The sequence below is a fragment of the Fringilla coelebs genome (assembly GCF_963513975.1).
Source record: "Fringilla coelebs genome assembly, chromosome: 16".
In the NCBI taxonomy this organism is placed as follows: Eukaryota; Metazoa; Chordata; class Aves; order Passeriformes; family Fringillidae; genus Fringilla; species Fringilla coelebs.
Window position 1 is genome coordinate 7,356,435 of NC_140042.1, and position 25,982 is coordinate 7,382,416.

The following is a 25,982-nucleotide window of genomic DNA, read 5'->3' on the forward strand; positions in this document are numbered from 1 at the left end:
CTGTGCTTTACCTCTCTACCTGTAAAATGAAGACAATACTTTTAAAGAATCTAAATCTTGGCACATTGATTTTTACTGTAAAATCTTTTGGATGAAGACAATGCCTTACCATGAATAAATACAGCAATTAACACCTGTTTTGGTGGGAGCTCCCAGATAATTCTGTAAAAGAAAAAAACCTAATCACAAATTTAAAAAAAAATCCTGCAAGCCTCTCTAGCTGAGGGGCTTACATTTAGATTTCACTGTTGATTGGAAAATTGTGAGCCTTGTTTTCACTGAATTCCATGGTACATTTCTTATTCCAAAATGGATTTGGATTTTAAAATTTATGTGAGCAGTAAAAGATGTCCACAAATGCTAGGTTAACCATTGGACTTGATCTTAGAATGGTTTAGGTTGGAAAATAACTCTATGATTTTCTATGAAAAAAACAGGGGAATTTTCAAGAGCACCATTACTTTATGCACCTAAAATCTATAGGCCTATATCAACAGATCTGTCTGGCTTTAAGACATAATTGTGTACAGTATTGTCTGTTTAGAAGTTCAAACAACAATAGGAATTTTTGATGGGAATAAAATACTTTTCTTTTTCCCCCTAAAGGGTATTAATTATGAAGAAGATTTGCTTGGGATAGAGAAGAGTCAATTTCCTCTCTTGCAATCTATAATTACAACCAAAGAACCTTTTGAGCAGCTTTGGTTAACAGCATATGCTTTCCATACCAAATCTGAGGAATGGATGAATGGTGAGGCTTTGATGTTCATTTGAAGAAACATGTTATTTGCAGTTAGTTAAGCAGAAGCTGAGAGGGTTGATTAGTCATGAGAAAATAATTTTAAGGAATAAATGCTGTTAAGCAGCGTGAAATAGAGTTATTGATGTGGATTTTGTATTAAGATAATTTTTTGTAGCACAGTTGATTTCCAGTTAGAGGACAATGATGAAAAATAGCTGTAATTAAACCACCCTGGGAATCTCCTTGTGCTGAAGTGCCTGCTGTGCTTTTTTTTTCTGCTGTTATATTCAGGACCTCTTCAGCAGTTGAATGCTGATGAAATTAATGAAGAGGTTGGAAGTATGTGGAGGACCATGTACAAGCTCTGTAAGAGCTTCCCAGATGTGCCTGTGCCCAGGCGCATGGCAGAATCCATGAAATTCAAGCTTGATAAATTTAAACAGCATCTTCCCGTGCTGTTCATTGTCTGCAATCGTGGAATGAAGGAGAGACACTGGCAACAGGTACTTTAAACTCTGCTTTAGCTGTGGAAATATTCTTCCATAGAAGCTGTCAGTTCAATATCTTTTGTCCTGTGACATCATAGATCCAGTTTTGAAATTTGTAACGTCACAGGCAGAAGCTTCTTTAAATTAATAATTTATTGTAGAAAAGCAAATTAGGGTGTTGGACTAACACTTTATTGGTTGCTTGCTGTTTGAAAGTATTTTACAAAAAGGCATCTTGATAATAGATTTATTTCTTACTTTATTTTCAGATTAGTAAAATTGTAGGATGTGAGATCAAACTGGATGAAAAAACTAACCTTAAATACATGTTGGAAGGTGGACTCTCAAAATTTATTGAAGAGTAAGAAGTTTAATCTAGTCTCATTTTTTAGACATTGTATTTCATAGCTCAGATACCAAATACTAGTTCTTTTGGGCTTTTTTGTACTGTTAGAACATGCTGTAAAATCAGCTGTATTTATCAAGGTGTGAACTGTCAGTTGTTCTTGTAACACAGAGGCATAAAAATCCAGTTGTATTCCTAAATCACTTAATTTGCTCATTCAGAATTTTCTGTCTGTATTTGTCTTCCAATTCATGTCAATATCTCTATCTTGGTGAAGCTGAAAGTGGAAAAATATTCCTTGAAGAAAGTGTATGATATTATTAAGAAATTATTATGAAAGATAGTCTGATATGCAGCTCTACCTACAACTGCTTTTTATTTTGCTCTTCAGCTACGTTACAAAAACATTTCAAATGTATGTTTCATTTCAATTTAGAATAGAACCTATTGGAGCAGCTGCAAGTAAGGAGTATTCCTTAGAGAAATCAATAGAGAAAATGAAATTGGAGTGGGTCAATGTGCATTTTGGTTTGTCCAAGTACAGGGATTCTGTAAGTAAACACTAAATCAGTATATATATCTGAAAATAATTAATTTGATTCTGAATACCAATTGAGAAATATTAGAGGGATGTTGCTGCTGATTCATTGTGGCCCAATGGAAAGTTGTATCTTAGCCCACAGCTGAGCAAATGTCTCCATTATTATAACTCCTTTTATGTGGACTTAAGTATCTGGGGAGCTTGTGATCTCATGTGCTCATCCTAATAAATCTGTGAGCCTGAGGACTTCCCCAGTATGGTATGGAAAGCTGGACAGTAGCAAAATTTTAACTTGCCCAGAGGAAAGAAGAGTCACAGTGCAAAGATTGAGTCAGAAGGCACCAGCTTCCTATCACAAAACAATCTGTCTGGACCTTTGAAACAAATGTGTATAGAAGAGATTCCATTTGATATCTTCCCATGATAGAGTAGGGGGAAGCAGGATGAGGGGTGAAATACAGTGACTGCCATTTGACTTACCAAAATGTGATGTGTTCACAGGACATCAACATCCTGTCGGCAGTGGATGACATCCAGCTTTTGCTGGATGATCACATTGTTAAGACTCAGACAGTGTGTGGCTCTCCCTTCATCAAACCAATAGAAGCTGAATGTCTGGTAAGGAAAAGCCAGTTTGACTGAGCTTGCATGTCTCATAATAAATTTCCTCAAGTGCTTCAGGGTGTTTTGACATTATAAGACGTTAGACACTTGTTAACTAAGAATACATATTCATATTTTTTCTTGTCGTAATTTTGCTTAACTCCTAAATGTTTTCATTGCAGGCTTGGAAAGATAAGCTGTGTTTAATGCAAGATATTATAGATAACTGGTTAAAATGTCAGGCAACATGGTTGTATTTGGAACCAATTTTTAGTTCAGAAGACATTATAGCTCAAATGCCTGAAGAGGGCAGAAAGTTTAAGATTGTGGATTCATACTGGAAAAACATTATGACAGAAGTGGTAAGTGCTAACATTTGATAAATTATGCATTTTTATGCACACCTGGTAACATGATTATTAATATCATGTGCATACACTGTTCTTTTCTGTAGTTGAGTATTTGTATTGATGGAATGGAAAATCCTTTACTAAAGTCCAAGAAATTCTAGTCTTGCAGTGAAATTTTAGATTACATCATTGTTACATTGAGATTTCTGTAAAGCTGGATGTTGAAGGGTGAATCATAGCTCAAAGAAAATTAATTCTAAATGTTTTAGCTTTCTTATGGCTAAATGGTCAGAATTAGGTAGAGAGATGAGTGATTTGTGCTTTCAGTATGTGGCTACAACTTCATTGACAAGGTGCAAAGCTTTGTCTGGATACAGTGAGAATTTGCATTAGACTTACAGGGTGTACACACTTTTGGAGCAACTAAATTGATTTTTTTTCATGCAATTGTTCTCTAATATGTGACAGCATGGTTATTAAAAAATTTAGTGAATATGGACTGTCACAGTAATGTGTCAGGGTAAGATAAGGGGGATAGGAAGTGCAATTTGGTAACCTGTTCAATTCCTGTAAATAAGAAGTTGAGTAAGGGCCAGACAGTGGTGGAGTGAGCTGAGATGTTTGTCAAAAACACTGGGAGTGTGTGGTTGTATGATAAAGGTGTTGAAATAATCAGTGCAGCTAAGTAGGAGTTGAGACCTGTCCAACAGCTCAGACTCTGAGAATGATGAGGCTGTACTGAAATGGAACCCTCTGAAGAGGAGTGTTATCAGAGAGAGAGAACAGGGAATAATTGTCATGTGCTGTGTCTCTGATAGAACTTACTTGTGAGTGGAAAACAACGTGGCAAGCTCAAGACACGGGAGCAAGTCCCAAAGATCTTATTTGCTGGTATTTCCTTCATTAATGTCTATGAATTTCAAGTTGGTAAAATTGACAGTCTGAAAAGCAAAACTATCAAATAATGCAAATGTATTTAATACCATGAAAACAGACTATAGAGAAGAATTACAGCATTTTAGCCTCCTGCAGTATATGTGATCGATGCTTACAATTTTAATGTAAAACTTGTTGCAAGTTTTAGCAGTTTCTGCTATGTGTTTGTTTTTATAAAGGTGAAAGACACAAAGGTACTTGTAGCAACTGAACAGCCCAAGATGTTAGACAGACTTCATGAAGCAAATGCTCTCTTAGAGGACATTCAAAAGGGGCTGAATACTTACCTGGAGACAAAAAGATTATTTTTCCCAAGGTAAATTAATGATACATGCTTCAGTTAGAAACAAGAAGCTGTAAGCTCTTTCAAACCATTTCTACTGAAATGTCTACTGAATGTCTTTCTACTTAAAAGTCTAATTTTATAAACATATGTGGGACACAGTCACATGCAGCAAAAAATGAAAAGCTGTTCTCATCTCCAGACATAACTAATTTTCCTCAGTTGTGAAATGCCAGAACAGGTGGGGATGGGGAGGCACAATCTGTCTATCACAATGTAAACTTGGATTAGAAGGGCACTATTACTTGTAGGGTATTTTTGAAGGAGCCTTCCCATGGCTGATATGCAATTATGTCCCTGCCCCACCCTCTTTAGAGGTGTGTGATGTGTGGGAGTTGTTCATGATCATGAGGAGCAGGATTCAGGGTTTTTACAGAGTACTTAATGGCTGGCTTGAGCCATGTGGTCTTCCCTCCCTGAGTTTAAGAACCCTTATTCTTCCTTTGCATTAAATTCTGAAAAAACATATGTGAGGAATTTTAAAAATTGCTTAAGGAAAGGGATTTGAGATAATAATTTCCTCTCTGATACACTAGTATCTTAAGCAACAATGATCTACCAATTGTATGAGTAGATTATTAATGGAAATTTTCATGATTGGAAAGTAATTGTATTTTTCTGGCAGATTCTTCTTCCTGTCTAACGATGAGCTGCTTGAAATACTGTCTGAGACAAAGGATCCACTTCGAGTACAACCACATTTAAAGAAGTGTTTTGAAGGAATTGCTAAACTGGAGTTCACAGAAGATCTGGAGATCATAGGCATGATCAGTTCAGAGAAAGAAGTAGTTCCTTTAATAGATAAAATCTATCCAATGAGAGCAAATGTAAATGTTTTTTTTTAATTTTACTATATGAAATTAGATTAATACATAATACATTGCATAAAGTGAATGTTTTCGAGGGAATTAGGTTGAAACCATTTGGGATCACATCGTGAAAGGAGTTTAGGAAGTGAGAGTGCAGACTGGTATTCTAGAATAAAAAGGATTTCCTTCAAAAAGGGGTAAGACATACCAGTTTTGCAGTAAATTCCTCTGAAAGGTGGGGCATGTTGTGAGTTACAGACACTCTTTTCCCTTATCCTGTAGGAACAAAGCCTGCCCTGGGTTAAAATGAGCAGGCTTAGCTGATGATGCAATCTGTGTTTTTTGTTTAAGTTTATATGATATATATCCAGCTGTTTCTTTAGCTGGGTTGTCTTTATATACCTGCCTTGAGACCATGTATACTACAGTATTACCAGTCGTATTTTGGGTAATTTCAACCTTTATTCCTTTTACATACAACACCCAGATCTGAAGAAAGCATATTTAAGCCTAACACATTTCAAATAATTTGTCATTGAAGAAGAATACAACCAGGAAATGTGGATTAACTCTTAATGTTTTTCTTTCTTGAAGGGTATGGTAGAAAAATGGCTTCTGCAAGTAGAAGAAATGATGTTGGCCAGTGTAAGACAAGTTCTTCAAGATGGCATAAAAGGATATAGCGAGGTAATTATGCCTAAACTATGGTATAAATTAGATTTCACAAACAAATATACATGAATAGGTTGCTCAAATTCTTAACCAAGGAAACATGTTTGAAGGTAAGGGGAATCCAGCTATTCTTGTTCAATAGTACCAATTTGAAGTTTTAGTCCTGAAGTTTCAGGAAGAAAAATTATTAAAGCTTTAGATGCTGTTCTCATTTATTTGCAGCATGAGACAAAAGACATTCAAGGAAAGTAATTGTTCTCAGTGCTATAATCTAATGTGTTTATATGACATCTTGTGTCTGAAATTGATCTTTTGGTTTAAGGTTCCTCGGAAAGAGTGGGTACTTCAGTGGCCTGGACAGGCAGTTATTTGTGTTTCATGCATTTACTGGACAGAAGAAGTGTCTGAGGCTATAAGGAAAAAAGCTTTGCAAGTAAGATTTTCTTCTAACTTTCTATTTTTATGTGCTGAACTCTGATTAATTAATTAAGAGCTCCTTCTGGCAAAGAAGATCCTCAACAAGATATTGCAGTTTACTCATGCAGTGCTTTATTTTGTTTTTTCTTTTGCATTGGGTCTTAGCAGAGGTTTGTTCCCATTTACTTTGGTATGTATCAGGAGAAATCCTTCTGAAGGAAGATGTATTACTTCATTTATGAGTGATACTGGTGTGAATTAAAGTACCAAACAAAAAGTGACAGACCATTGTTAAACACTATGTATTTTTATTTCTAATTCCTGTCTCTACATCGGAAGCCTCAGAAAAACATGCAGGCAGGGGCCTGCATGTTAGAGGGGCTGTCTCCAGTGATTGCACCCACAGGAGCTGGCTCCAGCATCCCATTGATGGCTGTGTTTGTTTCTGTGGCAGAATTTCTTGGAGAAGAGCAATCTGCAGATCAAGGACATAGTTGAGTTGGTGAGAGGAAAGCTGTCCAGTGGAGCCCGGCTGACCCTGGGAGCTCTCATTGTCATTGATGTGCACGGTAATGTGCAGCTGCTGCTCCCCTGGCACATCTGGGGCAGTGCTGCTGTCAGTAGCTGGGTGGCCTGTTGGAGAGAGGCACCTAAAATGCTTTCTGTGACTGGAATCAGCCTTTACAGAGTTATTGCTCAGCTCTTTGGGCAAACAAGGATTGTTCAGTACTGCACAAGGGTCTCCCATCTACTTAGAGCAGACACTGGAATCTAGTTACAATTAAACGGGTTCCCTATGCAAAACAATTGCAGATTCCTCTCTAACATCAACACCAGCCTTTAAATGTTGAATTACTCTTACATAGCTCTAAGTAAATGTTACTTTACTTATAAGTTAACTACCTCAGCAGAAGAGTCTAGATTTTTTAAACAATCTGTGTCCTACTCTACAGCTCGTGATGTGGTCTCAAAATTGGTTGAAGACAAAGTCACAGATCTGAATGACTTCCAGTGGATTTCTCAGCTGAGATACTACTGGACAGAGAATGATGTGACAGTGAGAATGATCACAACAGAAATGAAATATGGTTATGAGTACCTGGGCAATTCACAACGTCTGGTTATAACCCCGCTGACAGATCGATGTTACAGGTAAGGACATACTGTCTGTGAATAATGCTTTCTTTTTCTGGATTGATCTGTGTTTACTTTCTTTTTCCCTGTTAAAAATAGGAGGAACCTCATTTTCTTGTAGATTTTGCCCAAATATGGTAAAAATATTTACAATGTTTAGGCTTCTACACCAGTAGAGTAATAGATTCTACTGTATCCAAGAAGGTGCTTCTGAAAAGAGATGGCAGCACGTGGTATTGGAACTGCAAAGAATTCTACAGTAGCACTGGTCAATTAATTTATCTGAATTAAGACACACAGTTTGGGTATGCCTGCCTGTAAGATAAATGAGGTAATTAAAAAGCCCTTCACAGATACTCGAATGCAGTTAGCTTCCTGTTCCTCCACTGGCTTGCAAGAAGTTGTAATGGAAATACTTCATCCTCAAGGTTAAAATATTCAAAGGCATTTCATATTTCACTTCTGGTGAGCTCTCAAGACATGAGTCAAAGCCTTTGAATGATGGTTTTGTAAAATAATCAGATCACTCCAGTATTAACAGGGATCTCATTTTAGTAGGGTGTTCACTTGAAAAGCAATGTGATTCCCAGGTTTTTGTAACAACCTTTATGCTTTCTCATCCATTTCTAAAGATTGGCTGAATTTATAAAGCCAGCTTCAAGCTCTTGCCAGTTCAAGTGCCACTTGAGGGAAATGTGTGCTTTTGCAGACTCTACCATTTTGCTCATGGAGCTGTTCATTTGCTTGTGTAATTGAAGGTGTACAAGGAGGATGCATGTAATAAAAGCCTTGACATTCCTTTTAGGCCAAGTGGCCAAATATGACCTTCCACAATTAGAAATCACTTATGAGACAATACTGGGTTCTTAGGGCAAGCTGTGAAGTCAGTAGAGAAACAAGTGAATTGTTTTCAGGAAAGCCTGTATAGGAAAGTACATGTCAATCCATTCAGAAATAATCTGATGTTAAAGATTGCTATTTCTAATGCCTGTGTTCTTGATATTGTAGGACATTAATGGGTGCCTTGAAATTAAGTCTTGGTGGTGCTCCAGAAGGGCCTGCTGGAACTGGCAAAACAGAAACAACAAAAGATCTAGCAAAAGCTATAGCTAAGCAGGTACCAAAACTCCCTTTTTTTTGCTTTCTACTGTTTATATTTGGATATGTAGATATTAAAATGCCATTCTTAAGCAAGTGCTGCTTATTTTGTAGCTATTCATTTACAGTTGGACTCAAACATCTTAAAGGTCCTTCCCAGATTAATGATTCCGTGATTCTGTTCTTTATTCATGGGAATAGTTGGTAACAAGCTCACATTTAGGACTGTATCTATATGACATCCTGTTTTTCTAATCCAAAATAAGCAACAGTAAGCCCTTCCCATTTTAGATGCTAAGAATTTTATAGAAGACTTTGTGGTAATACTGAGAAACGTTCTCTGTGTTTTTGTTGTAGTGTGTTGTCTTTAACTGCTCCGATGGCCTCGATTACAAGGCAATGGGCAAGTTCTTTAAGGGGCTGGCACAAGCTGGGGCATGGGCCTGCTTTGATGAGTTCAACAGAATTGAGGTAATGTTTTAACTCAAATAAAATAAGAAAGCTTCAGTTTAAGATGCAGGAAGTTTTAGATTTAGACATGACAGCATTATTGGTAATTTTCTGCTTTTACTTGTGGTAAGGCCTCTTTGTTTTGATAATTAGTGACACAAATAAGCACTCTGCTGCCTGCTCTAGGAGCACATGTGCTGTGTTGCAGTAGTGTTGTATTCTGGGTCAATTTAGCTGAAAAAAAATGTTCCTTTACAGTTCTTTCTTTTGTATGTGCCACTCATTTGCTGGGAAAGAAATGTTCTTGTCTTCTCCTTGAGAAATCAAGCTACAGGCGTGGAGTTGCATTTGGCTGTGTTCAGCACAGGACAGACAAATCCCAGTGGAGGGATTCCTGTAATGACTAGAGCTGAGTGTCACTGACTGAGTGACCTGATTATCAAGCTGTGTAAACTGACACATCTAATTCTCCCCTTGATCTTACTCTGGTCTTTTTGGTTTTGTTTCATTTGGTCACTGATGACTTTGGATAAGTTTTATCATTACTTTGATGAAATTCCATTTAAGTATATACTAGTAAATGTGGAAATTTCATCAAATTCTATTTTGTTTGTATTAGTATCTTTAACTCCTTAATTTTTCTGGTTTTCAGCTGCAGCTTGTTTTCTAGTGAATTCAAGCATTAGCATTTCTTTTCCAATATTCTGTTACTTTGATACTTTCAAACAATCAGCAAGGCTTAGCTATTATTTACCCTCAATTTTGGGCATTGAGTGAATCAGTTTTTCTGGTCTGAGTTGAAGGGAAAGTGCTTTGAGAGGCCTCCAGAGGGAGTTCCTGTCCAACTAACTTAGATGTCTACATTCAGGCACAGAGTGTTTCCCTGAGGAGACTTTTCAAAGCCTCTGTTGATCAGTCGCTGTCAGTCTAGTAGAGAATAGTGGCACTAACCTTCAGAGGATCCCTTCGATAGACAGCTAATACATAGGCTCAGGGTGATTTTTTCCCTGGAGGAATGCTAATAAAGCCATCAAAATATGTAAACAAAATCATTTTATATTGGTTCTCCAAGTGTCTTATGTTTTCCAATCTGTTCTGTCTGCATTAGGTTGAAGTATTATCTGTAGTTGCCCAGCAAATACTTAGCATCCAGCAAGCTATAATTCGCAAACTCAAAAAATTCATCTTTGAAGGGACAGAAATCTCTCTTAACCCCACATGTGCTGTGTTTATTACCATGAATCCTGGCTATGCTGGACGGGCAGAGTTGCCTGATAATCTGAAGGTAATCTGAAATCCTCTTTTCTTGTAGAAATTAAACTGAATTTGTGACTTCTTGTCTATAATAATAAAAAAGTCATCAATTGAATAATAAACTGATGTCTAAATGCTTGCTTAGCTTAAGGAAGAAAATGAACATCCCCTCCCTTGCTACTTCTGCTGAGCATGACCCCATGTGCTCTGGAATATCCCTTGGCTCAGCTGTGCTGGCTGTGTCCCCTCTCAGCTCCTTGTGCACCCATTCTCCTGGCAGGTGTGTGGGGTGAGGAGGAGGAAAGGCATTGACTCAGCAGTAACTAAAACATGAATTATCAACTCTGTTTCCAAATCCAAAACTCAGCCTCTGGCCAGCTACTGTGAAACAATTTAACTCTCCCCCAGCCAAAACTAACACAACTGATAACCTATTCAGGTGTATCCTGCTGTGCTTTTCACCAAGCTTTAGTAAACAGTCAGGGTTGTAGAAAATGCACAGAAGAAAGGTCTCAGCATAATCATATTGACACCAGTTTACAGCTTTAGCTGTGCTCTCCATAATTGGAAATTCTCTGGGTTTACAATGGTTTGGTGATCCAAATCCCAATCTAAATTTATTATAACTTTGTGAGTTGCTGAGACACTATGGAGAGACTGGTATGGTGCTGGTTCTTTTTCTGACATTGCCATAGTTCTTTGCATGATCTTTTACAAAGCATTAACCACACCATGTGCTGGATTGTCTGTTATGAAAGTGAGATGAATGTCACGTCCCTTTTCCTCTATTTAGTTCTTTAGAATTGACTCTTTCTAAGAATTTGTTACTGCAGTGCTTAGCACAGACCTCTTGAACCTCTTGATAAGATCAGAATAGAATTCTAAAGCAGTCTGATAGATTTCAGATGGTTCATGAATTGTTTGCATTCATGAATTTATGGAGAGATGTTATTCTTACAAAACAGGCACAATTTATTACAGTATTCCACAGTCAAATTTGGCATCTTACTTTTTCCTCACAGGCACTGTTCCGAACAGTTGCCATGATGGTCCCAGATTATGCCTTGATTGGGGAAATTTCACTCTATTCAATGGGATTTCTGGACTCTAAGAGGTAAGACATGCTGAATTTTCTACCTGAGTTGAGTCTGATATACCTCATTCCTCTATAAGGCATATATGTGCGTTTGAGGCATAAATGGAAGGCTGTCCATATTTTGTTTCTCTAGAGTACTTTTTAATCTCCTGCTTTCTTGTCAATTCTCATTTTCTAACTCATAGTGCCAGATGTGCACTTCTAACAGAATAATTTGGAAAATGTATCAAAATACCATACAGAATTCCTAGATGATGCACATATCCTGTAGCAATCCACAGTCTTGCTTCCCAGGTGTCTTGGGCCATCTTGTCAGCTGCTGTGTCTTACAATCACTGCAGATACTTTGTGTATATAGGAAGGTGAATTATTTTCCTTGCATGGTGAGATATTCTCACTCTACATGTTATATTTTATTATCCACAGTCTTGCCCAGAAAATTGTTGCCACTTACCGTTTGTGCTCGGAGCAGTTGTCATCTCAGCACCACTATGATTATGGGATGCGTGCGGTGAAATCTGTCCTGACAGCAGCAGGGAACCTAAAACTGAAGTACCCAACTGAAAATGAAAGTGTGTTGTTGCTTCGGGCTTTGATGGATGTTAATTTGGCCAAATTCTTGTCCCAGGATGTGCCATTGTTTCAGGTAAGGTATCAGGCCAGTGTGTTTTAGGTTTTATGATGATGAGATCTGTTATAAGAACTCATACAGGTCATTATCTTAGTTTGGAACAGTTTGATCTAAATATTAGTGTAGAGTTATTTCAGTCCACTGATCTGGAGGAACTCTTTGGTTCTTTTAGGATTATTTTGAAAAACAAACTTTCAGTGGTTCCTTTAAAGTTATTCTATAAAATGTTTTAGATTATATCTTCTTAAAAATCATCTTGGGCTGTTTCATTCCCAGAAATCATTCTTTGAAGTTTGTTTTCTGGCTTTGTGCTCCAAAAGAGTTGTGAATAATTAAGTTAAGGTCATTTAGAAATTTGAGTTCAGAATAAAAATTATGATGTTTCTGTTTGAATGCTGCTTTAATAGCAAATAAATTAAGATACAAAGCACTCAATGTTGAGACTAAAAGCTAGGGTATAAGCACAGCCAGAGTCACTGTTCTGAAGTTTTGGAACACATACCATTCTATTTAATCACTGAAATTCTTTCAGGTACTTTCACATCATTTTGTGTAATCCTGATGGGAGCAAATTTGCCAAGCAATAGCAAGGTGTTCATGAAAACTGCAGGCACAGGTTTCTGTTTCATGTGTACAGAATACTTCCATGGCTGCAGTTTGTCTAGAAGTTAGTTTTGTCCAGCTGAGGACATTTGGTTTTAAGCTCCTGTTATCTGTATGGATATTGTTTTACTTGGGAACTTTGTGTAACCTGTGTTTAAATAGTGTTCAATTCTGTCTTTCCTTAACAGGGTATCATATCTGACCTGTTTCCTGGAGTGGTTCTTCCTGCACCAGACTATGATGTATTTATCAAGGCACTAACTGAAAATATTGAAAAATTGAATCTTCAACCAGTGCCATGGTTCATTGGAAAAATTATTCAGGTTTATTTTCACATACCTCTGGGGAAGAAAAGCATGAGAGCAGAAACACTTCATTCACTGTCTGTGTCATGATGAATACCTAATAGTTTCCTTACCAATTAATGGAATATTACAAATGGGGTATTTTTACAGAGTACAAATCATGGAATAAAAGCCTGTTTTAGTCATAGTGATTTTGTAATTCAGTCTGTGAAGGAGCTAACATGTGCAGCCACATTGTAGGCCTTGTCCTTCAGGATAGAAAATTAAACTGAATCTGTTATTAGCTGAGACAGTGTAGCCTAGTGAACAGAATGCTGGACTGGGAATCAGGCTCTGTTTCCAGTTCTGTACAGTCTCCTTGAGAAGTCTTGAAAGAGGTGACCTTGCTTTCTGCTTCACTTCCAGCCCTGTGTTCCCACTGCCTCCCATTTTCTAGTATTGGGGGCATTTTAAACAATATTTACCTTCTTTCTTGTGCAGCCTAGTGACAGGGCAATGGCAAGGGTAAAAATGTGTGGCCTGGGCCTGGGTAATCAGTGGCCATGAACAGCAGTTCAGACTTCATGGCTTATGTTAGACTTGCCCTATGCTGCTTTCTAACCATACTGTATCTTTCATTTAAACAGGGGGAGTGTTAACTGGTTAGGAAGTTAAAATAGGAAATATCAGCCTTAACATGATTAAAAGAAAATCTTCTAAGGGGTTATTACAGGTCTGCTTGATGGTGGTTTCACTTTGCCTTGAGCTTTGATAGTATGTTGTGGGGTGACTGAAGAAGTTACCACTCTTGCAGTCCAAAATCAGCCTCTATGGGACTGACCATATGTCAGATGCTCAGAGCTGTAGTTTCAGTCCCTCTTTGTCAGCTTCATTGGTAACCACTGATTTCAGTTCAGGGCTGTGATCTGCAGTGTCTGATTAGTGCTCTCACACCCTGTACAGTGCTGCTGTTGCAGTTGAGGGATGACATTTAGCAAGGTGAAAGGGAGGATGCCTGGGGAAAACAACTTCTTAAATTGTTTCAGTGAGAATTGCCATAAAAGCATGACTGCCCTCTGACTTGGATTAAGTCTTTGGTCAGCCAGCAGAGTGCAGAGATCTGGCTATGCCACATCTGAATGCAGGAGGGTGACTTCTATTTTCATTCACATAACATGTAACACTTTTTTTGTGCCATGCTAAGGACTGGCTCTCCTGTCCCTGGCAGGTGTACGAAATGATGCTGGTGCGTCATGGTTTCATGATTGTTGGAGATCCTATGAGTGGGAAAACCAGTTCATACAAAGTGCTGGCTGGAGCCCTGGCTGATTTGTGTGCAGGTAACATTGTCCAGCCACAAGCTTCTCATTCAATGAAGTCAATTCTATGACTGTTATTTTTGCTTTGCTGAGATATGCCCAGGTTGTTAATCGTCCTATACTCTTCTTTCTTGACTGCAGAATTTCTATTAATTGAACTATTTTTGTCTGGTATATTTGTCTGATAGTATTTTTCTCTACATCTACTGGAACAGTAAGCTATACTAATGTGTTTATGTTTTTCTGCATTTTTTTGGCATTTTATTTGTGCATAACACTCTTGAAAAAATTAGCTCTGGTAGGATATTGTAACTAGCTCCCATAAATATATGAAATCTGTGCTGCTCTGCTTTTTCTTTTTTTCATGTGTTTTTTTAGAGCAGACTTCTTGCTTGCCTTGTACAAGTAAGGGAATATCCTGTTTACTGCTACCTAGGACCCACATATCTGGGTTCTTTGCTTTGAGCAACTGGAATAGGATCCTCAGGAATCATCTTGTTTAGCTATTGAATAAAACTAACTTATCACATTCTCAAGCTCATGTATTTGCCTTTTTACACAGCGAACGCCATGGATGAGTTTGCTGTTGAGTACAAAGTTATTAATCCCAAAGCCATTACTATGGGGCAGTTGTATGGCAGTTTTGATCCTGTTAGTCATGAGTGGTCAGATGGAGTTCTTGCAAAGGCCTTCAGGGAACAAGCATCTTCTACCACAGAAGATCGCAAGTGGATTATTTTTGATGGCCCTGTGGATGCAGTTTGGATAGAGAACATGAACACTGTGCTGGATGATAACAAAAAGGTAGCCTAATTTTTGCCCCTACCCTCGTCCTTGAATAAACATACTTAATTTTAGTAGTAGCAATATTGTCACTGCATTGGTCAAAGGAGGTGTGAAATTCAGGAAAGGCTAAGGTGTCTAAAAGCACTGCTTTATTTCCCCAGTTGTGTGAGTGGGTTTAGATGGTATTAGATAATATTAATCCATTACTTCTCCCTAGAAGCCTTGTCTTTCTCCTTCTTTATTGAAATGAAGTTGATCATTGAGGCTTTTTTATTGACTGTTTTAGGAAACTGAACTACATGGACTCAGCTCTGTGACTGAAAACTGAACTTGCTTAAATTACCTTGAGAATAACTGAATTTTTAAAAAGCTGCAAGTCATAACTGCTTTTTCTTGCAGAGTTATTTAAAGTTAGAACATTGTTCTCTGTGTCTCTGCAAGTCTTACAGTAAGACGTGGAAAAGTTGAGACAAGGTCATAAAATATCATGTATTGTAAGGATACAAATGAATGAATGAGCAGTGACACTAAGTGGAATGTTCAGTGATTTTATGACTGACATTGCTTTGACTGTATGATCAGCACTAAGATGACCAGACCATGCTTATGTGGTGCTCTTCTTCCAGTTATGCTTAATGAGTGGTGAAATAATTCAGATGAGCTCAAAAATGAGTTTAATCTTTGAGCCAGCGGACTTGGAGCAGGCATCTCCAGCAACTGTCAGCAGGTAATGTGAAAGCATTCAAGGTTCAACTGTCCCACCTTGCACATGTATTCCTCTACCAGAGGTATTTGTTCTTCCCAGGTGTGGCATGATCTATATGGACCCACAACAGTTGGGTTGGAGGCCGCTGAAGGATTCCTACATGAAAACTCTGCCTCCAAACCTGCAGGAAGAACAGCGACAGCTGGTGCGAGACTTCATTATTTTTTGCACAGGTCTAATTAGAAGATTAACTATAAGGTGACATTCACAGTTTGCCCACTTGAAGGCAGGCATGCAGAATCAAAACTTCTTTATTATTACCATTAACAGTTTAGCCTTCAAAGCCTTTTTCACTTCATTGCTTGTATGAAGGAGAGCTCTTTGTGCTTATGTTTTCTGTAGATGCAAATAAGAAAAGGTGCTGGTGAGAATCAGCTTTTAATGAAAATTTTAAGTCCTTATTATTGGGCATTAAAATCTAGTAAAATAATTGGAATAATATTAGGATTGGAGCTGTAGAAAACTTATTTATATGATTTGAGAAGACTCCCTTTGAGTTTTTGCAGGAAATTAGAATCAAAATCCAAAGACGTACCAAGATTAGAAGAGTTCTTTCTTTATAGTTTTCTTCATCAGAGTAAAGTAACCAACAGATAGCCTGACCCTTTAGTGCATCTCCTTCAGTACTAGTCCCTGGGAAAATGTTAGGTCATGATTTCTGTCCTGTTTTCCAGTTGGAGTTCACAGAGCAGATACCACCAGCCAGGTCAGTATTTGCCCACATGCTCTGGCACTCCTGCAGGCCCCAGTCAGCCCCAGCATGCTGAAATTTCTGCTGTGGCACAGTATCTGTGCTGGGTCCTCTGAAGGGAGCCTCTCTGTAAGGGAGGATGAAACCCTTGCCTTTGTTTCTGTTGGAATAATTTTATTGTTACCCAAACAAAACAGGAGTCTCTCTAGGCTGAGCTTTGCTCTGCTGTCTGGATTAGTAACTGGCTAACAGAATTCCTGCTGAAAACTTCCCTTTGTTACAAGCATCTTGTTTTCACCATCATTCAGTGGTGGTGTGATGTTGTGAACATTTCAGTACTGCCTCACAAGAGCCCTTTCCTGATCTCCCTGCCAACCTGGACAATTTCTGATGCCTTATGTTTGAGTGAGGGTGAATTGAGGGACAGTGGGGAATGTGGCAAGTCCTGCATTGTCACACAGCTGTTTCCTTTTCTTCCTGTAGGTCGATGACTTGTTTTTGTGGCTAGTTGAGCCTTGTTTAGATTTTATTGACCATAATTGCAAATTCATAGTAAAAACATCCGCTCTTCACCTGAGTAACAGCTTGATGAAACTCTATTCTTCTCTCCTTGGTAAGTACCCTAAGCTGCCTGGTTTTTATTTCAATTTTTCTTTTTTTTACCTGCCATGTCCCAGGACAAAATGCAGCTTATAAGGTGCAAAGAAACACCAAAGGAATTCTTTACTGTTGAGCTCGTATAAGACAGTCAGTGATCTCACTGATCAGTATTATCAATAGTTCTTTGCACACAGAGCTTTCACATTTGGAAACTGGTGTCATTACAAAACTAAACATGACCCTGCAAGTATGTTCTATGGTTTGCTTGCTGTTTGCTGCCATCTGAAGAAAAGAGTTAGGACTGTTTTTCCTCTAATTTCATTTTTATTTGTAAACAGTATCTTACACAAATAAGATCCTCCATTTGTAGATTGGCTTCATTCCACTGCAGACAGTGCTCTACTTTTGTCTCAGAATGCTTTTACAAAAATGTATTTTGAATTGGGATTTCTGGTTATTACTGGCTTTTAACTTAAATTCAAAATATGTGTTTTAGATGAAATTAAGGAATGTGATGAAGAGGACAGTGAAACCATGTCTGCTCAGCAGGTCACCTCATGGCTGCAGGCCCTTTTCCTTTTTGCTTTGGTGTGGACAATTGGAGGGATCATCGACGGAGACAGCAGAAGAAAATTTGATACGTTTTACCGCAACTTGCTCAATGGAATGAATGAGCAAAACCCACGCCCTAAAAATGTGAAGATTAACAAAAGCAATATCTTCCCAGAAAAAGGTGCTTCTTCATAACTGTGCTTGCCTGGCCTTTTATAAAGCAGTAAGAAAGCTTGGCACTTGGTGTGCCTGGCAGATGTTAAGTCTGCAGCAGAGTTACCATCTGCCAGGCCTTGGGCTGCACTGTTGGGTGCCCCTGGAGTAGCATATGCCTCCAGTTACATTCAAACACTGTGGCTGAATCTGACCTAAAATCACTTGGTGATAATAATGGCACTGGGGGGGTGGGGATGTATCTTGTGTACTAGAAAGCTTCCATTACCTCACAGTTTTGGAAATCTCAGACTAAAATTAATGAAGTTTATTTTTATAATTTAATCAGGGGGGTTTTCTTATGTTGTGTTTTTCAATTAACAGGGAGTGTTTATGACTTCTTTTTTAACAAGCGTGGCCATGGGCAGTGGTCCATGTGGACAGACTACATCACAAAGGAAGAGCAAGTTATCGCCCAGGGGGCTAAGGTGCACATTGGTATCTTTATTATGCAAAATAATTATTTGACTAAATAATTTAGAGGTATAAATAATTATATGAGGCTGTTTGATGATTGCTTTGCAGCATTTCATTAGTCTCTGTGAGCTCCCTTTCATGCTTTTGTCTCATTTCTGGTACCGCTAAGACTGGTAGTTGAGCGCTGCAGGTGTACATGGAGCCCTGAGGTTGCCTGGTGGTTAAAATTTGGGTTCTGCTTTGTTCTCTGACAGCATTTGATATTGGGGAAACCATGGTGGGAAAAAGCCAAAGCCTGAATTTCCATTCCTTCATTTCTGTTTTCAGTGGTTGATCTCATGATATTGTACTATGAATTATTCAGAGAAAGCAAGCAAAGAGACTTTAGGATGTGGGGAACAGTACTGAGAATCCTGGATCCCCTCCATTTCCAAATAAGGGCACTCAGATTTTGATGGCAGCTGTGAACTGAATGGAAAGGAAGCACAGCAGAGATCTGCAGATCAAATTTCAAGATAACTTAAGCTTGTTCAACTTTTCATTCCACTGTAGTTGCCATTGTCTTGTCTATTAAGTACATGAGAGATGTAAGATGGCATTTCATTCTGCTGCTGAAAATATTTTCTCGATATCAAATCCACAGCTGCTAATTATAAGTAAAAAATGAGGAAGAGAAAAATATTCCATACCAGTGTTGCTTTCCCTTTGCACAGTAGGGGAGCAGAACTAAGCCATACTTAACTCAGTAGTTCTCCAGGCTTTATATAACATCTGTGAACCATAATGTAGGTAATACTGGTTGTGCTATTGACTGTGTAAGCCCTGAACAAGAGGTGGGGCCATAGTACTTACTAGAACCTTGTTATAGTTTAGGTTTTCAGAACAATAGAACTTTTTTAAATGCATATGTTCTACAGGGTTCCTGTAGTTGCTAGCAAATAGTAATGTTGATTAAGGTATTAGAGGTTTGATTTTCATTTTTGTTTTACTTTCCTGCGTAACAGGTATCTGAGCTGATCATTCCAACAATGGAAACTGCCAGACAAATGTTTTTTCTTCAAACATATGTGGAGCATGGTGTCCCTTTGCTTTTTGTGGGTCCCACTGGCACTGGAAAAACAGCTATAACAAACAACTTTCTACTGAAACTACCAAAGGAAAAATACATCCCGAGTTTCATCAACTTCTCTGCAAGAACATCTGCTAACCAGACCCAGGATATTATTATGTCCAAGCTGGACAGAAGAAGAAAAGGATTATTTGGACCTCCAACAGGGAAAGAAGCTATAATTTTTGTGGGTAAGACATAGTTCTTCATTTTTTAAAAATAATTTTTGTTCTAGCTTTAGGCAAAGGAAGTGGTTCACCAAGACTAGTAAATTTGTATTGCCTCAGTGCTTTTTTCAGGCATCCAGAGAATCCTAGAATCTCCTGAGCTGGAAGGGACCCAGAGGAATCACCAAAGGATTAGCACTGCCCTTGCTGCGAGGTTTAAGTGGTGGTTGTCTTCAGAATAGTTCTTAGAGTTGCAGTGGGACATGACATGAAATAAAACAAAATTACCAGCCACACTAAGTTAAGCCATCACCCTAATTATGCCTGTGAGGTATAATGGTATTTGATTTTGGTTAGTTCAATGGGCAGCAGGAATAACAACACACAGCCTTTTTCTACCTCTATTTCAGTTATTTTTCCTTCTTAGAAGAAAACTGAATTCCCAGACACTGAGGTTTTTTTGTTCAATGTCTGTTTTCTCCATAGATGACCTAAACATGCCTGAAAAGGAAGTGTATGGAGCCCAGCCAGCTATTGAGCTTCTCAGGCAATGGATTGATCATGGGCACTGGTATGACAGGAAGGATTCATCCCACCTCAGTATCATAGATGTCCTGCTTGTCACAGCTATGGGTCCCCCTGGGGGAGGCAGGAATGACATTACAGGTAGGAAATACATTACTATGGCAGGTGGTTATCTAGCTGACTGAAATTAAGGGGTGGGTTCAGGTTTGCTGATGGCAAATTTGACATTTATCTCTGACTGATGGATCTACAGGTGCATTCACTGAGTGGGTCATTCCAAGTACAGGTCTGTTATGTTCAAGTTCAAATCTGCACCTCTACCAGAGGGGGATTAATCACCATTAGAAACAATTTTTAGATTTGATTAAACTGTGAATGACAGAAGTTATTCTAAAATTAACGATGGAGATTGTTCCTGGTTTCTGTTATTTGGAAAGGGAGGGAATACATCTGTGACTTGCCATGTCTCTGGCAAGTCTCTTCTGAAGTTGTATCTCCTGCTGCTAAGGTAGGCTGCCTGCATTTATTTACAGGAATGTTACCTGCAAGTCCATGATTCCGTCACAGCACCATAAGGGGGGGTTATATTTCTAATGAAAAAATTATGTAAATAAAGGCACTAGTGTAGCTGCAGCTACATTATTATTTGCTATATACAGCTGCATTGTTATAGGGCACTTCATGCTGCTTTGCTTCTTATAAAAACCATTATACAGATATAACTGTGTGTGTTCCAAGGAGGCTTTATGAAAATAAAGCCTTCTGATACAGCTAAATTTCTAAAATTTACTCGTGTGTAAACTGATTCTTTTTAGGTGAAAGGCAATAACAAGATGCTTGACTTTGTAAAGGTTTTACTGTGTCATATCATAATCAAAAGGCTGATGTGAGCTGAAATTTTAAATTGGGTAATAGCCTTGTAATGATGATTCATGTTTTACATATTCAAAACAGTAGTTTTAAGTTAAATACTTATAGAAAATGTTGACCAGTTTATATTTCTTTTGCTTCACTGCTAGGGCAAAAATTTGCCAGAAACAAAATCATGAAGCTAGTGCCAGATTGAAACGTTTTTCAATGACAGGCAAACCTAGAAGAAGAAAGCTGAAAAATGGAAAAATATTTGACCATTTAAATCTCTTTGCATTCTTCTGTGTGTGTTCCAGGACGCTTCACACGGCACTTGAATATTGTCTCTATCTGTGCTTTCAATGATGACATTTTAAGCAAGATTTTTACTGCAGTTACTGACTGGCACTTCAGCAATGGCTTTGATGCTTCATTTCTAAGGTAATGGGATCTATTTACTGTAGCACCTTTGTCTTTTCCCTGTGATTTATCTGCAGAAGTTAAACTTGTATTTCTTTTCTTTCCTAAGGTTGGGTAAGATGATGGTCCAAGCGACTTCCGTGCTGTATAAATTGGCAGTTGATAATTTTCTCCCAACTCCTTCAAAATCCCACTATGTCTTTAATCTACGGGATTTTTCCAGGGTTATTAAAGGAGTTCTGCTCTGTCCACACACTCATTTGCAAGTAAGTTGTAGTTTCATTATGTTGATGTCGGAGAGACCAGTAAAAAAAGTTTATTTTTATATTACGTGAACAATGATTTCAATTGATTTACAGAGTTTAAGATCAGAATAGACCCTGAATTCCTTGTTATGTATTTTCTGTCTGTCTCTGAGGGAGAGAGCTGCCATTTTGTTAATACAATTTGATTTGATATAGTAGAGAAAAAGTGTTTTGACATGAGAGTCCCAGTTTGTGTTGGCAGGAAGGACAAGATGGTAAGTAGGTGAGGAATCCAGTTAAGTTAGCAGATGCTGGGCCATGTGCTGAATAGCTTGGGATTGAAAGATTCCCACTGAGTTTAGTACAAGGTATAGCAAGGTCCAGATGGACATTTCTAACCTTTTCTCTTTGAACAAATCCTGCCTGAGCTATATTTACGCATTCTTTTGTATTTTCATTTTCAGGATGGAGATAAACTGATCAGACTTTGGGTTCATGAGGTTTACAGAGTTTTCTATGATCGCTTGGTTGATGACGATGACAAGAATGTTTTCTTTCAGATGGTACAAGAGACAACATTAAATAGCTTCAAGCAGAATTTTCATAAGGTATTTTTGGGTAATGTGCTGGGACCAAGATGATACTGATGCATTTTCAGAAGTACTTAAACACTGAGATTAAATCAGTATTGGAGGCTTTTTGCAGTATTTTGATCAGTGAATTTTAAAATGGACAATCTTCTGTACAGTATCAAGTATTCATATGAGAATGATTCATAACTTCTGAGGGATTCTGTGTTGGTACAGAGGATGAACTGGAATTGAATAAATGTCTTGCACAGCATTTTTCTGTGCTTTTACCCAAGATAATTATTTGGATGCTCATATGGGTGTAGTGGGTACCTTTCTGAGAAGCCTTTTTAGAACTATCCTATCTTTGACAGCAGTATCTCTCTGTGAGTATGCATATATGGAAACCTGCCTGTCAACCTACAGTATTATTTTCCAGACCAAGGCTATAACTAGAACATGAAAAGCAGTGCTTTCTGCAATATTAATGCTATGTAGATAAGGATTATTACGACTTTAAGGAAAATAATTTTCTAATAGCTAGAATTATCTGTTGATTCTTGTCTTTTTGCTAGGTACTGAGTCATCTCTCACCTACTGGAAAAGTCACTGATGATAATATTCGTGCCCTGTTCTTTGGGGACTATTTAAAGCCGGGCAGTTCTGTCAGAATTTATGATGAAATCACAGACCTAAAGCAGCTGACAAGCGTGATGGAATACTACCTTGAGGAATACAACAATATCAGCAAGGCCCCCATGTCCCTGGTCATGTTCCAGTTTGCTATTGAGCACATCTCCAGGATATGCAGGGTACTGAAACAGGATAATGGACACCTGCTGTTGGTGGGCGTTGGCGGCAGCGGCCGGCAAAGCGCGACCAAGCTCGCCACCTTCATGAATTCCTTTGAGCTCTTCCAGATAGAAATCACCAAGTCCTATGGCATCAATGAATGGAAAGATGATATCAAACAAGTGATGCTGAAAGCAGGTGTTAGTAACAACAATTTGTCCTTTTTGTTCTGCGATAATCAAATAAAGGATGAATCGTTCGTAGAAGATATCAACATGCTTTTAAATACTGGGGATGTGCCTAATATCTTTCAAGCGGATGAGAAAGCTGAAATTGTTGAGAAAATGCAAGGTGCAGCAAGGATGGAGAACAGGAGAATTGAAGCCACACCCCTTGCTATGTATAATTACTTTATTGAAAGGGTGAAGAAAAATTTGCATATTGTCTTAGGTCTGTATACAATGCATTGTTTCTTAGAATGTTTTTTTTTTAGGTTTATTTGTTTTTCTGCTTCCTAACCGCAAAGAAAGTTAGGTGACAATCGTGTTTTTATTTCGGCAGCCATGAGTCCTATTGGAGATGCATTTCGGAATCGATTACGGATGTTCCCTTCACTGATAAACTGCTGCACCATTGATTGGTTCCAAACCTGGCCTACAGATGCTTTGGAAATGGTTGCTAACAAGTTTTTAGAGGATATTGAGCTCAAAGATGACATTAGAAAAGAGTATGAGTTTTTTTTCTCAAGAAATGTGTGAAGCAAAAGTTTGTTCCCTTGCCCCTTGTGTCCCCAATGTATTTGATCTGTCCTTATAAATGGACAAAGCTAAGCCAACTCTGGGATTTCAGTACAAGTCAAAGACACTGAGGCATATGTATCTGAGGCTTCTCAAAACTACACCACTCTTCCAGAAGAGTCCATAATATTTCTAATAATGGGGAAAATACATTCGTGCCTTCCCTAACATTAATATGACTTCATAAGCTTAGAGTAATTTTTTGAGAGTTGACATAAGGACAGACTGTATTTTCAAAGTAATGTGGAAAATTTTTCCCTAGGGTTGTGTCACTGTGCAAATATTTCCAAGAAAGTGTGAGAGAACTCTCTGTTGGCTACTACGCTACGCTGCGCAGACACAACTATGTGACACCAACTTCCTACGTGGAGCTGATTCTCACCTTCAAGGCCCTGCTGAACAGGAAAAGGGAAGAAGTTGACACAATGAGGACTCGTTATCTTGTGGGACTTGAAAAGCTTGATTTTGCAGCTTCACAAGTAAGTTTCAGATGTAAATGCTGAATATGTGTCATAGGCATACTTCAGTGTGGAGTCTGTATGGTTGAAACTTATAAAAATAAAACTTCTTAATTTGTTCTTCACTGTATTCATGATGCTATTGATAGCTTTCTGTAGAAAGCCAGCAGGAAAAGTTAGATTTCTGCTTAATAAGTTGAAGAACTGTGATCTCTACATTTCTATTATAGCTCTTAATAAAAAACAAAATTAGAATGAAGGTACTCCTTAAATGTTGAAGGAATAAATATTATAAATTTCATTATTTTCTGAAAACTTTATATGGAGAATCCATCTCAGCATTCTGGTACCTATTATCCTTTCCAAAATAGGGGAGAAATTGCAAAACATTCGAAGACAATATTAAGCATTAATTCCTGAGTAGATTCTAAGTAGGAAATTGATCAGGTTCCAGATAAAGAATTCCTTTTTCAACCCATGTGATCCAGGGATTGATCTTTCCAAGATACAAACTAAAGGGGCTTCTAGATGAAGAAGAAGATCCAGTTTGCAGCTGTTGCTGTCACAAATTCTGTGTTCCATTCTGGGTTTCTTTTGGATTTTGTTTTCCACCTGTGCACTAAGGCATTATTTTGACTTTCATTATCTGTGAGGGAAAAATAGAATTAATCAATATATTTCTCATTATTGACATGAATGAATCTTAAAAAAGCAAGTGTATTGCATAGATGAGGATAAATATGCCTTTTAAAATCTAATCTGTTAAATGAAACAGCTCATAACAAAGATAAACTAGAGAACTAATTCTTTAGATCAAATGTCCTTTTTTAGATTGTATTACTATAGGGGTTTCCAATCTTTCTTCCTAAGACATCAAGATATGAAATGCATGCAATTTTTGCACAGATTTCTTCTTGATTTCCTGTTGTATTCATCAGGTTGCAGACATGCAGAAAGAACTGACTGACCTTCAGCCTGAACTGATTAAAACATCTGCAGAAACGGATAAAATGATGATCAAGATTGAAAAGGAAACCGTTGAAGTAGATGCAAAAAAGGCAATAGTGTCAGCAGATGAAAAAGAGGCCAATGATGCAGCTGCAGTTGCCCAGGGTATTAAGGTAGAGCACAAGGGCTTGAGCCTGGAGCAGGATGGGTTCCAAGTAAATGGGAGCTGTGATGATGTGCTAATGGCGTGAGCCAAGCTCTTAAAGCAACAAAATTGCAGATGATGAATGACACTGCTAATAGAAACACAGTAAATTCAGGCTGTCTGGAGTCTGCATCTCAGAGTCCTGCATAACTTCCCTTTCTAGTTCACCTTCCAAAAGCTGTATAGCTCTTATTTCTCTACTAATATATTCTCATTTTCAACAGATTGAATAATGAGTCTAACTGTTTCCAGGCCCAAAGACAGTTAATTTAGAGTTAGTTGAGGTAATTTGGCATATGCTGCATGTAGTCCTATTAGGCATAACTTTAGAGGTAATGCCACAGCCAGACATCTGTAACACAGAATTTCCTGTGGGAAGCCTCAAGATTCCTCAATATTTTTTCTGTAACTAGTTGGAAATGTCAGTGATATTTAATATGGATAATTGCTAAGATCAGAGTATATGATAAAGAATTTAAGCTACACAGTATCCATTTTTTACCTGATCTAATATTTATTAAAATAAATATTAGATACAGAACAACTGTATCTAATATTTATTTTAATTCTCATTGCTAAACCAGAGAGACTTTGATCTTGAAAGCTTGTCTTTTTCAACTATCAGTTCAGTTTATGGAAGTTATTAATTTATCTACAAACCTTCCCTCTTTAAACTGTGCAGTGAAATTGTGCATGTACTTTTCTCTCCTAAAAACACAATGCTGTGCAGAATCTGGTTAATGGGTATTGAAGAAGAG

General features: G+C 37.9%; 1 protein-coding gene across 1 annotated transcript in view; it reads left to right on the forward strand.

The window, feature by feature from the left end:
* DNAH3 (dynein axonemal heavy chain 3) overlaps positions 1 to 25,982 on the forward strand; it is a gene marked incomplete at both ends in the record, with an annotated part of 49,558 nt that overhangs the window by 12,253 nt on the left and 11,323 nt on the right. Inside the window, 34 exons of the mRNA XM_084216588.1 lie at positions 607 to 751; positions 1,034 to 1,245; positions 1,500 to 1,591; positions 2,013 to 2,127; positions 2,619 to 2,735; positions 2,903 to 3,082; positions 4,186 to 4,322; positions 4,975 to 5,176; positions 5,753 to 5,845; positions 6,153 to 6,263; positions 6,702 to 6,816; positions 7,201 to 7,399; positions 8,390 to 8,498; positions 8,837 to 8,950; positions 10,038 to 10,214; positions 11,206 to 11,297; positions 11,706 to 11,925; positions 12,702 to 12,836; positions 14,026 to 14,137; positions 14,679 to 14,920; positions 15,529 to 15,629; positions 15,708 to 15,813; positions 16,843 to 16,972; positions 17,456 to 17,692; positions 18,049 to 18,152; positions 19,146 to 19,440; positions 19,903 to 20,082; positions 21,108 to 21,231; positions 21,320 to 21,476; positions 21,920 to 22,063; positions 22,600 to 23,266; positions 23,378 to 23,543; positions 23,876 to 24,092; positions 25,010 to 25,192. Of these exons, the coding sequence (XP_084072714.1) occupies positions 607 to 751; positions 1,034 to 1,245; positions 1,500 to 1,591; positions 2,013 to 2,127; positions 2,619 to 2,735; positions 2,903 to 3,082; positions 4,186 to 4,322; positions 4,975 to 5,176; positions 5,753 to 5,845; positions 6,153 to 6,263; positions 6,702 to 6,816; positions 7,201 to 7,399; positions 8,390 to 8,498; positions 8,837 to 8,950; positions 10,038 to 10,214; positions 11,206 to 11,297; positions 11,706 to 11,925; positions 12,702 to 12,836; positions 14,026 to 14,137; positions 14,679 to 14,920; positions 15,529 to 15,629; positions 15,708 to 15,813; positions 16,843 to 16,972; positions 17,456 to 17,692; positions 18,049 to 18,152; positions 19,146 to 19,440; positions 19,903 to 20,082; positions 21,108 to 21,231; positions 21,320 to 21,476; positions 21,920 to 22,063; positions 22,600 to 23,266; positions 23,378 to 23,543; positions 23,876 to 24,092; positions 25,010 to 25,192 (5,730 nt within the window). The remainder of the gene's footprint in view (positions 1 to 606; positions 752 to 1,033; positions 1,246 to 1,499; positions 1,592 to 2,012; positions 2,128 to 2,618; positions 2,736 to 2,902; positions 3,083 to 4,185; positions 4,323 to 4,974; positions 5,177 to 5,752; positions 5,846 to 6,152; positions 6,264 to 6,701; positions 6,817 to 7,200; positions 7,400 to 8,389; positions 8,499 to 8,836; positions 8,951 to 10,037; positions 10,215 to 11,205; positions 11,298 to 11,705; positions 11,926 to 12,701; positions 12,837 to 14,025; positions 14,138 to 14,678; positions 14,921 to 15,528; positions 15,630 to 15,707; positions 15,814 to 16,842; positions 16,973 to 17,455; positions 17,693 to 18,048; positions 18,153 to 19,145; positions 19,441 to 19,902; positions 20,083 to 21,107; positions 21,232 to 21,319; positions 21,477 to 21,919; positions 22,064 to 22,599; positions 23,267 to 23,377; positions 23,544 to 23,875; positions 24,093 to 25,009; positions 25,193 to 25,982) is intronic.